The following is a 12,455-nucleotide window of genomic DNA, read 5'->3' as shown; positions in this document are numbered from 1 at the left end:
TCTACCTATTCACCAAGCTGAAAGTTCTCCAAACACTATCCTTTTGGGTTTTTATAGATGCTTCATTAGACAAGTATGATTGATTAAATCTTTGGTTATTGCCAAGTGATCTGACCTCTGGCTCCTCTCCTTTCTTCTCCTCTCCTGTCCTTGAAGGTCAGGAGGCTGAAACTGAAGTTCCAAACTTCTCATCACAAAGTAGGTTCTCCTAGCAGGAGCCCCATCCTTTGGTAGGCATCAAAAGTAACCTCATTACCATAACAAAACACACATATGCGACATACAGGAGAAAGAAGGGGAGGAGGAGAAAGATTTTTGTATCTCTCTTCACTTAGGAACTACTGAGGGTTTTTGTATCTCTCTTCACTTAGGAACAACTGAGGGTATCTCTCTTCACTTAGGAACTCTGAGTCAGAAACTGTGGACAAAAGTCAAATATATATACGAAATATACATCTGGTCATTCAGATTGCAATATCAAAAAAAACCTCCCATTTTCCAAATAGCATAACTATAGAGACATTAACAGGAAAAAAGATACAGAATTGACCCTTGTGAGGTAGAGAAACAACTCAAGACAAAATAACACTGTTAAAATAATTTTTTAAATACCAGCTGAAGTGAGCCAAAGGTGAGTCTATGAGGGTGCCTAAAGAAACACCCCATCCCCTTCAGTGATAGGTTCAGGGATTCAGGATAGGTTAGGGATTTGAGGGCAAAAAGGACTTACCCTTCCCATTTCTCAAAGAGATCCCTAAGAGAGGGTAGCCTCACACAGCTTAGCCCACAAGGGAAGCTGCAGATGATTAAGAATGCAAGGGAGATAAACAAAGGGAGGCCCTACTCAGGTTCTCTCAGCCCCAAAAGAACATGGAAATGATACAAAAACCTCTTGCCAAGAGAAAAGTGAGGCAACTGAAAATTAGAGTCTTCTGAACTGTTGGAAGGAGGCTGTTGCAGGGCAAATTGCTGGAACCTATATCACAGGCAGTGAGATGGCAGACAACTCAAGTACAGGGAGCTAAGTGTAGAGCTTGGCTACATTTTGGAGAATCAGTGAAATCATCCTCCTGACCTTTAAGGACAGGAGAGGAGAAGAAAGGAGAGGAGCTGGAGGTCAGATCACTTGCCAATGACCAAAGATTTAATCAATCATACTGTCTAATGAAGCATCTGTAAATTTTGGAGAATCAGCTAGAATCTTACCAAAGGGTAAGACCTAGTCAGTAAGCAAGGGAGAAATAAATCATTTCTCCTTTCAAAGCGGTAAAGGTGAGGTTCATGTCAAGAAAATAATGAACTTCATTTGTTTACTCCTTAAAATAGTAGTTTTTGGTCTACTATATCTAGCTACCATTTAGGATACCAGAGATAGAGCAATAAATAAGACAAAGGCCTTGATCTACATGGAATGTGCTTTCATTTGGGGCTGGGGAGCAGACAACAGACAAAACGATGAATGAGAAAAATACCAGATTGCAAAAAAAAAAAAAGTCATGTAGAAAACAAAAAAGGAAGATGATAGAACAAAGAGACTAATGGAAATTTTGGGATGGATAGTATGGTAAGGCCATCTGATGAGGTTACTACCCTGATACTTGAATAATACAAGGAACCAACCAAAGAAGAATAAACAAGTAATGTGATGGCCCTAAGAGGGGGAAAAAAACCCCATTCCCTATTCAACAATATTTGAACGCTGTCTACAGACTAGGTGGTATTCTAGACCCTCAAGATATAGAAGTGAACGAAATAAACCATAATCCTTTTTCCTACTGCTTATATTCTTGTGGAGAGACAAATGAAGCAAGACATACAAGAAAACACATTTTAGTAAATAACAAGCGTGCTAAGAGGTAAAGGAGCAAACTCTTGTGTGTACACACACAAATGCACTACCCCCGCCCCCACCACACCGCCAATTTTAAACAGGGAAGTCCTGTAAAGCTGCACTGAGAAAGGTGACATTTTAGTGATGACCTAAAGAAATATTTGGAGTGTTTGATGTGGGTGGTGCACAGTGGAAAAAGGGAAGAGTGATGCCAGATAAGGCTGGAGAGACAGGCAGAGTCTGGATCCTGAATGGCTCTCTGCATCATGAAAAGGATTTTGGATTTCACTCTAAGTGCAATGGGAAGCATATTAAAAAAAAAAAAAAATCATTCTAGCTCTTACATGAAAAATGGATTGTAGGGAAGCTAGACTATATAGAGAGACCAAAGAGGCTATTTCAACAGTTTAAGCAAGAGAGAATAGCTTAGGACAAGGTTGATGGTAGAGCAGAAAAACAGGCAGATTTGGGGTATGTTTTATTATAAGTTTAAAAGAGTTTGCAGGGGTGCCTGGGTGGCAGTCTGTTATGTGTCTGATTCTGGTCATTTCAGGATTTTGGGATTGAGCCCCCCACTGGGCTCCCTGCTCAGTGGGGAGTCTGCTCTTCTCTCTCCTTCTGTCCCTCCCTCCCTACTTTTCTCTCTCTCTCTCTGCCTCAAATAAATAAATAAAATCTTTAAAAAAAAAAAAAAAAAGAGCTTGTTGATGGTCTGCATGCAGGCAGGATGGGCAGAAAGAAAATAGATGAATTAAGGATAATGTCTAGATTAGGCAACAGCTTAATGAAGGAAAACAAAGAGAGTAGGCAGATTTTTATAAATAACACATTTAGCAACTAAATAACAGCATTTAGTTGTTTCTAGTGAATCAACTGGATGAGATTACCAAAAAAGTAGTCTCTAAATACTTGGGCCCCAGAACTGAGTTCTGAAGAACTTTAACATCTTGAAAAGAGAGGAGAATAAAACAGCAAAAACTAGGAAGGAACGGTCAATAATGTAGCAGGCAAATCAGATTAGTGTCATAAGAACCCAAGGGAAGACTTCCAAAAAGAAACCAAATGCAAAACCAGCAAAAGCATTAATTCAATGGCTCTCAAATTGTGGTTTCTGGATCCAAAGCATCAGTATCACCTGGAAATTTGTGAGAAATATAAATTCTCAGGTTCCAACTCAGAAGTACTGAGTCTGAGGGTAGGGTCTAGCAATCTATGTTTTAACAAGCTCTTTAGGTGATTCTGGTTTGAGAATGATAATACTAGGTTATATTAAAAACATAATTAACAGAGAAACAAGATACTCTGGTGGAAGCTATCACATAGACCAGGGAGTCCTCTCCTGTTGTTGATATTATTTATGAAAGTTTTCCAGAGCACTAAGATGCCAACTTGGGCGGGAAGAAAGGAGAAAAAGGGAATTTTTGTGAACAATCCAGTATTTTTCCTTATACACAGTAGATGAGTAGAAATGAGTGGCACACATGGCAAATTGAGACACATTTGCAACTAAGGTAAACAATGAAAAATCCAACATTCAAACTACAAAACAAGGAAAGAAAGTCACTTTTTACTTACTACTAAATTTTTAATTCAAGTTCACAAATCAAATATGCTTTTTGGATAGAATTCCTATCTGAACATAAGTTTCTCTGACACATTATCATTAACAATTATTTTGAATGACAGCTTTCTCCAAAGATCAATTTTCAGCAAGGGTGTAAAAAAGGGCACATATCCAAATTACAAGTATCTCTCCCCATCACACACGTCCATACAAAATGGCAAACTCAGAAATAAATACTAGATATTTTTCACAATCCCTCATCTGTAAAAACAGAAAAACAAAAGGAATGCAAAGAGGACTTTGGCTTTAAAAGGGAAGTCAACTTAGAAATATTTCCTCCTAAATTTATGAATTCATTCTAAATTAAAATGTTGTTAGATTAATTCTCTTATGACATGCATCTACCCCCCCCCCCCCCATGGTGTAGTCTTCTTGGTTTTGGGTCCACAACTTTAGTTTCATATAGTAAAGCAGATTTAAATGTAATTTTTAAATGTAATTTTTTAAAAATTCTTTATTTATTTATTCATGAGACACGCACACAGAGAGGCAGAGACATGGGCAGAGGGAGAAGCAGGCTCCACTCAGGAAGCCTGATGTGGGACTCAATTCTAGGACTCCAGGATCACACCCTGAGCCAAAGGCAGACGCTCAACCACTGAGCCACCCAGGCGTCCCTTAAATGTCATTTAAAAAAAAAAAAGAAAAGAAGAATGAGAGTGCAAAGACTATTATCAAGCAATTGATATTAAAAAGCACAAATATCAAAATCAGGATTCATTCTGTTATGTGTTTAAAGAAAGCAACTCCTTTAAAAACGAATTTCTTTAGGATGGAAGACTATTCCTTTATCCAAGTCATGTTACTAAAAACAAATGGACAAACAAAAAAACCCACTTAAACTATACTAAATGGAAAAGGATGTCTTTGTGCTCTTAATTTACTATGAAATATTATTCTTAATTGTCCCCAATTCATGTTATTTTTAGTTCAGTGATTTTAGTTGTCACATCAACTTGGCCCTGCTCTATGGACTATGTGAATGGACCCTGGCTATGCTGCCACTGCTCTGGCTAGAAATACGGAACATGACAGAACAAGCACAGATCTTACATTAATGTGTTAGAACTTAGAGCTTCCAACTATTTCAGAACTCAGAACTTCAATATCTATTAATAAACTGTGGCAGAGTAGAACTGCCATCTGCTGACAAGACAGTCTTGAAAACATAGAAGTAAAGCTTTGATTATTCAAACTTATTTTTGAATTTTCATGCAGTTTTTTAAAACCTGCCACAGACATCTGACACAGTTAGTAGGCCTTTCTTTCAAATTATATGCCCATGTCATCTTTTAAGCTAAACACACACAATATAAAAGTTATCATGTACCTATCTTCACTGTGATAACAATTCCAGATTTCAAATGAAACCAATGATCATAAAGTTTCACATGGAAGAGGGCAGCCCGGGTGGCTTAGTGGTTTAGCGCCTGCCTTTGGCCCTGGGTGTGATCCTGGAGACCTGAGATCGAGTCCCACGTCAGGCTCCCTGCATGGAGCCTGCTTCTCCCTCTGCCTGTGTCTGCCTCTCTCTCTCTCTCTCTCTCTCTCTCTGTATGTCTTCATGAATAAATAAATAAAATCTTAAAAAAAAAAAGTTTCACATGGAAGAGTTTATTAGTAATTTTTGATACCCACAATTAAATACTAACAAATCTAGAGACTCCGTTTTTTCAGGTCGCTATAAACAAAGTTTTTTCCCATTATCAGTTGTCTATAAACATCTAAACTACAAAATAAACATCACTACCAAAAGTTCTTTCTATATTTCCCTTTAAAACAAAACCTTTGGGTCTCTATAACAAAGTTTAAGAACATGTAAGTACTGTAGTGATTATATGTGCCTTGCTTATTATATTATACTTGAGGTCAACACTGTGGGTCTCCCTTTTAAAAAGCAACTATACCAAATAGGGTCTTCTTAGGATTTTAGTAATAACTCACTAGTGGTTTACTTACAGCATCTGACCCTTCACGGCGTTTTTAAAACCCCTGCTAAACCAAAGTATTTGCTAGGTATAATGGAGTATAATGGAATCAACATTTGGATAGAGAATCAGATTGCACTTCTAAGTGTAAATGCTGCCTTAGCCAAATCACAAACTCATCACAACCTCTGGTTTGTATCACATACAATAAAGAACTGGATGAGCACTAAATCCTCATGATTATGCTGTGATAACTTCAACTACTCCTTCAACAAATATTTACAGAAAAAATAGGTGCTACACATTGGTGTTACAAGTGTGAATAAGGCACCTTATATTTTGCTGGGGGGATACACAATTTTGCTTACTGGTTAAGTGCCACAAAGGATAATAAAACTGACAAAGATCTAGGTTGCTTAGGCAAAGTATCCCTAAGGAATAAACATTTGAAGTGGCACCTGAATGGGAAAGCAGTCAGCCATGTGAAGTTCTTGGGGGAAGAGAATTTTAGGCAGAGGAACAACTGCAAAGACAATTCACGTTTGTGCCTTTCCCAGTCTATAATGCTTACTTTATTCAAAACTGAGTTTCAGATTACTTTCTATTCACCTAAGTCTTCTGTGATTAACTCTACTTTCAAATTATGCCTTCAGTGCTCAGTTTATAGCCACAGTTTTAAATTTGTGGTTCTGAAAATGTTAATTATTAACTGTTCTGTGTTTATTCTAGCCTGACAATAAGTCAAAAATTTCAAGGAGAGAATCTAGAATTCTTCTATTCATCTTCCACAGTACCTTAGCAGTATTGTATACAGAAAAGAATGTTCATTAAATGCATAGGACCAATCACTGTAGGAAAGGAAATCAGTATTGTTTCTCCACTTTCAGAATAAGGTTTGGTCAGAGTGCTTCATAAAGAACTAAAGTAACACTGTAAATATAGTAGAAAGAACAATTGACACGAGTGAGAAATCTCAAATTCAATTTCCAGCTCTACCACTTACTTAGACATAAGGCTTCTAGTAAATCAAACCCTATGACCATTTGTCAATATAAAATGGGGATATCTGTCCTGTCTAATCAGGGTTGGTTGTCACCAACTATATTCCACAAGAGATCATGTAAAGCTTACTGTGGAAACATACCAAAATACTGGAAATAACAAATGTGTTTTCACTTTAGAACTGGAAGACACTTTAAATACCACGTTCAATTCTTCATTTTACCTGAGAAGTCAGAGACCCAGAAAATTGAGGTTACCTGCTCAAGGTTACTGAAATATATTTTGGCAAAATCAGTATGACATCCAATTTTTAAAAATACCCAGCCCAGTACACTTTTTACCACACCACATTGTCTTTACCACTTCTTGCAACTTAGTCTTCAATGTGCATACCTCTAATTTATTCTGATATTCTCTTCACTCAGATCCAGAATGGTAACAACTAGATGGCTTAAAAAAAGGACAAGGTACCTACCTATGTAAGTTTCTGAGGCTGAGACCTCCTATAATTTGGTATCAGAACTGAATTGAGGAAGTGCCACCCTGATATTACTGAGTCACAAGATTAGGAATGTAAGGATTATAATCAGCTGATGCCTTAAAAATATGCATCTACTAAATGACTGCATATTTGGCCTGTGGCTGGAGTATTTTTCTTACATAGTTTCTAACTGAATCAATATAATTCTGCTTCAATTGCATTGCTTTTTTTTTTAAATATTTTATTTATTTATTCATGAGAGACACAGACTGAGAGAGAGAGAGAGGCAGAGACACAGGCAGAGGGAGAAGCAGGCTCCATGCAGGGAGCCTGATGTGGGACTCGATCCCGGGACTCCAGGACCACACCCTGGATCGCGCCAAACCGCTGAGCCACCCAGGGATCCCCTTCAATCGCATTGTTATTTGAGAAATACAGAACAGGATTTTATTTATAGGCAATATATTTGTACTATATAAAATACTGAAAGCAATGTAAAATACTTTTTTTTTTTTCTGGTCATCTTTCTTCAGTCTCTTATTTATGATTTTAATCTAGAAGCAAAATCTAAATTGAGAAATAGTTATTCACTGAGTGCCTATAGTACACTATGGATTATATAACACTGTTTTAACATGTGCAAATGAATGTAATGGGAACTATGTAATAGTTTTAATTTTAGAAAGGTCCAAATTCAATCTTTAAAGTGAAAATAAACTGAGTATTAAAAAATGAAAATTAAATTAGATAACCAGGGGTAGGCCAAGTGGCTCAGCGGTTTAGCGCTGCCTTCAACCCAGCGTGTGATCCTGGAGACCAGAGATCGAGTTCCACGTCCGGCTCCCTGCATGGAGCCTGCTTCTCCCTCTGCCTGTGTCTCTGCCTCTCTCTCTCTCATGAATAAATAAATAAAATATTTTTAAAAATAAATAAGATAACAAGCTAATATTAGAAATTTTCATCTGAAAACAAAAATGTACTCCTCAGGAATGTCCTAAATATAATAAAGAAAAGGTTCAAACAATATCTAAGTCAAAAGAAGAATCTTTAGAAACTTAAAACCTTATCAGAAGTTAAATGGCTCTCTGGGAAGAGCAGTAATATGAAATGATGTCTCCTCAGTAACTTCCATTCTTCCAAGAAGCAATAATGTAAAATGCTTTAGAAAGTAGTGTGACAATATAAAGGCTGTAAGAATCAAATGATGTTTAAATCTGTGAAAGCAGTTGGTAGACCATGAAGTACAAGTTATTATTATATAACAATTTGTAGTCTACCAGCACAGTTTGCCACAGAGTAGACGTAAATGCTTATTTAAAAACTGCAATTCTTTTATACTGACTCATTGAATTTTTATTCTTAAAAAAGAAAGTTAGCCATGAAAGCTGGATCAACTATCCACTTCTGAAAAAGGAATTTATCATAGCCTCAATAGAAATCACCCCCCCACACACACACAAATAAATTCCTCCCTCTTTTCAAAATATGGGTCCTTCTTTTAGCCATGTGACCTTAAAGAGGGTCACTGTTCCTCTCAGGAACTCAGTTTCCTAGTAGTAAGTGTCAGGTACCCTGTTGGGTTTTGATTATATTGCCTAACAGGATGTTATACAGATAAAATTAAATAAAAATTATTATCCCTGTTTTATATTTATAGTTAAGAGATAAAGCTATAATGCTCAAAGTGTTTATGAAACTTGCTTCAAATCACACAGCTAATAAATGGTATACCTGATATACTGAACATTCTTCTAACTCCAAAGGCCTTGCTTACGCTCTCTTGTAAAATGAGGCTGTTCTCCATGATTACTTTATGCAATAAAAAGACATGCTTAAAGAATCCATTATTCTTCCAAAACATGCCATAGGAAAAAAAAAAAAAAGATTATTTGTTGAGTGAAAATTATCTCACCACTTTACCCTGCCACTGCCTAAAAATAATTTTGGATTTTTAAAGTAGAGGTAACTCCTTGAAGTCTGTGACACAGAACACACAGTGTTCTTTAAGGACTATGTACTGCGAAGTACTTAATAAATTTTAAAAATGAAGAATACATGGTAACTGATAGATACTATTTTCAACTAAAGTTTTAACACTTTCTAAAGTGTGTCTTTAAACTATACATTGTTTTCACTTTTCTAAATTGTGTGGTCCGATCTACTTTATTTATTTTTTAAAAGATTTTATGTATTTATTCATGAGAGACACACAGAGAGAGAGGCGCAGAGACACAGGCAGAGGGAGAAGCAGGCCCCATGCAGGGAGCCCGACGCGGGACTCGATCCCGGGGCCCCAGGATCACGCCCTGGGCTGCAGGCAGGCCCCAAACCGCTGCGCCACCCGGGCGCCCCGATCCAATCTACTTTATATATTTGAAAAGAAACGACATGTTAAAAGCACCTAACTGCCTTTCTCTAAAATAACTTCTTACAGAATAAAGGACGGATTTGGGTTTTCAAACAGCGATTTCTGGTTTGGTGTTAAACTGTGGTTGTCACTGAAATCATTGAGTTAGCTCTTCGGAATATGCCACCTTGAGACATCGTTTCACCGTAGTCTACATTACTGATGCTAAAATTTGTCCAGGCTAGTCCAACAGAGGACAGAACGTTTATTATTAGGTCTACTGCTCTATCGAATAGGCCAAAATGAGAATCATTCGGTAGCTGGGGAAACGCTGTATACGACAGGATGACAGATTCCTTTACCAAGCGTTCGTACTAGGTACGGAGCTATATACGTCAGACGTAATACAACCCTCGGCCCTTAAGAGCACCAAGTCTCGGGGAACCGAAACTCCAAAACGGCCGTGGTCTTTGATGAATCTGCTACCTATGTATTTAGGAACCGGTGGACCACACCATCTCACCAGTCCGTCCTGCTGTTTGAGGTGATCGAACTCCAGACCCCGGACCCAGAAGAGGAGGGCAGCAGTGAAGAAGAAAGCAAGCTTCCCCAGGGCATTTGAAGGCAAAGTCCTCTCTCCACCTGGCCTGGGTAGGTAGGGACTCCCGGGTGGACCCGGCGGGGCCCTGAGAACCGCAGGGGCCCGAGGAGCCCCCTGAAGAGCTGGGACCAGGCAAGGCCGGTTCGGGTGCCTCCATGCCGAGCCTCACTCACCTCTTCCACTTCGATCTCCTTGTAATCGATCTCTTCAAAGTTGAGGACTTGGGAGGGGGCTTCGATCATCTCACCGGCCGAAGACGAGGAAGAGGAGGAAGCGGCGGAGGCTGTAGACATGATCCCTCGCGGAGCCCGGGGGGCCCGGGGAGGCTGCCACCCGGACACTCCGGGGGAGACCCGTGCCCACCCGCCTCCGGACCGACCTTCAGCCTGAAGCCACGGCGATCCGTGGCGGGGGACAGGGGCAGCGGCCACAGCCGAGTCCCGGCCCCGGCTCCGCTGCGTTTTCCGCCGCCGGGCCCCGCCCACTGGACTTCCGGTTCCGGCCTGAAATCGGAAACTGGAGGAGGGCTGCGAGCTCTAGAAAGGGGAGGGGGGAGTTTTGTGACTGAGACGGGGAAAGGAAGGGCCGGTTGGGGGTGGGGTCGGGGCAGAGCGAGAGGCGAGCTTAGAGCTGCAGGACAAATTTCGCGAGATCTTTATTGAAGGGCGCCCCCCCCCAACATCGGATGATACCGCGAGAGCTGATGCGGTGACGCAATTAAAGTGCGCGAACGGAAGTGGCGCGGAGCCTGACGGACTATCAGTGCGGTTGGTCGTTCAGAGACTGGCGGGAAAGATAAAAAGTAAGGTTTCAACTCTGCTCCGTCAGCTGTGTTATGGCGCGGGTCCCTTTAATCTCAGAGACCTGCGGACAGATGGGGTAGTGTTGGACTGAGTTTTTGTGACGGAGCTTTTTTCAGTTTCACCCGTAAGGGAAACTGAGCTATTTCTTTAAGAATCCTTGGGAGATGTTTTCTCTCAATGCGATGTATGGAAGGAAGCAGTTGCCCTGATGTTACGAGGGATTCTAAAGAAAATGGTACAGAGCGAGCCAGCCAGCACGTGTAACCTGAATAACACTATGTAGGCTGAGTGCGCAGGAACAGACCTTAATATTAGGTAAGGTAGATATTTATGACTTGTATTCATCTGAAGTTATGGATTGCATTAATAGTCCTTGTCGAATGCGGAGCACTCAGGTGCTTTAACGTTTATAATGTAATCATCAGTAACATCAAATATTTTGGCTGCCGTTTTTAAAGACCTTAGAAAATAGGCTCAAAGAGATGCAAAAATTAGGAGCTTCACGGGCTAGTAGAAGCTCGGTCGTTGTAGCTCCAAGGTGGATAGTGGTGCCTGTGTGGTGCTATCCACAGAACTTATAGTTTTAAACTAGACTTTAGTCGATGTGACCTGAAGCCTAACTGGAAAAAATTGTGGAGTTCGAGATGAAGGCTGAAGGACCAAGGATGAAACCTTAACACATGTCAAATTCTGAGACTCAGTAAAGGTAAAAGACAAAAGGAACAATTCAGAAAGGGGAAAGTGAGGGGAATGGAGAAGAGTTTTCCAATTAAAGAATAGCCGGCCCAATAAATGCTGTACAGAAAAGTAAGTTAAACACATTTGGGATAGCAAATAGGTCATTGGAATTGGCAATTAAGAAATTATGAAGAAATTATGAACTGAAAACGATCTGTCATTTTTTATAGTTCCGGTAATACTCAATGATAGCTTGGTGAATAGCATAAAAAAGAATGAAATAATTCCTTCTTGTTACACACTCTGAATGATACACAGTGTCTTGAATATCTACACCACTTTTATGACCACTCCCAATCTCCCAGGCTCAAATATTACCTGAATTCCCGGACTATTGAACATCTCTGTTTAGGTTTACCATAAACAGCTAAACTTCAAGATTCCAAAAGCAAATGCAAAAGTTACCCCCCGCAAATATGTTTTCCTGTGTACATTTTCTAAGTCCATAAAGGATACCATCCATCTACTCCTTTGTACAAGTGAGAAATCAGGACTTTATTTCTACATTTAAAGTGATGCTTAGGGGTAGCCCGGGTGGCTCAGCGTTTTAGCGCAACCTTCAGCCCAGGGCCTGATCCCGGGTTCTGGGATCGAGTCCCACATCAGGTTCACTGCATGGCGCCGGCTTCTCCCTGCCTGTGTCTCTGCCTCTCTCTCTCTGTGTCTCTCATTAATAAAAATAAATAAATAAATAAAATGATGCTTAGTGCACTAATAACTAAGTAGAAGCAGATTAAGTCCATGGGATAACCATTTTCACCTGTCATTTCTGGATTTCCGAAATTAGGATTATATCATATGATAATTCTACCTGCAGGTCATTAATGATTTCTATTTAACACCTTGATTCTAATTCAGTGGATCTACCAAGTGGAAGCACAAGAAATGTTTGGTCAATGTTCTAGCCGAATGACTAGCTTTTGCTAGTTCCCCCTTTGCCAGGCGTGTAAGGTCTGTTTTCTGTACCTTCGGTTTAGAACTAGAATCCTGCTGAAAAGATATTAATCATTCTAGCCATGATGCTATTCTCCTGCTTGATTTCCTCTCCCCACCCCAACATATTTACTATATCAAACATACAAAAAAAATTGAAAGAATTT

General features: G+C 39.6%; 1 protein-coding gene across 4 annotated transcripts in view; it reads right to left on the bottom strand.

Annotated features, from left to right (window-relative positions):
* The window catches only part of MAP3K7 (mitogen-activated protein kinase kinase kinase 7), a 76,607-nt gene extending 66,143 nt beyond the window's left edge, over positions 1 to 10,464 (bottom strand). For 3 of the 4 annotated variants that reach the window (XR_012033864.1, XR_012033865.1, XM_072832047.1), the window contains exon 1: positions 9,988 to 10,437. Coding sequence is in view for 2 of the 4 variants with exons in the window: in XM_072832047.1 (XP_072688148.1) it covers positions 9,988 to 10,107 (120 nt within the window). In the remaining 2 variants the exon portion in view is untranslated. Of the gene's footprint in view, positions 1 to 9,987 lie in introns of all 4 variants that reach the window. The other variant, XM_072832048.1, reaches the window with a different exon arrangement.
* Between the last annotated feature and the right edge of the window lie 1,991 nt (positions 10,465 to 12,455).

The sequence above is a fragment of the Canis lupus genome, chromosome 7 (assembly GCF_048164855.1).
Source record: "Canis lupus baileyi chromosome 7, mCanLup2.hap1, whole genome shotgun sequence".
NCBI lineage: Eukaryota > Metazoa > Chordata > Mammalia > Carnivora > Canidae > Canis > Canis lupus.
The sequence above is the reverse complement of the archived record's forward strand: the minus strand, read 5'-3'. Positions and strand labels throughout refer to the sequence as shown.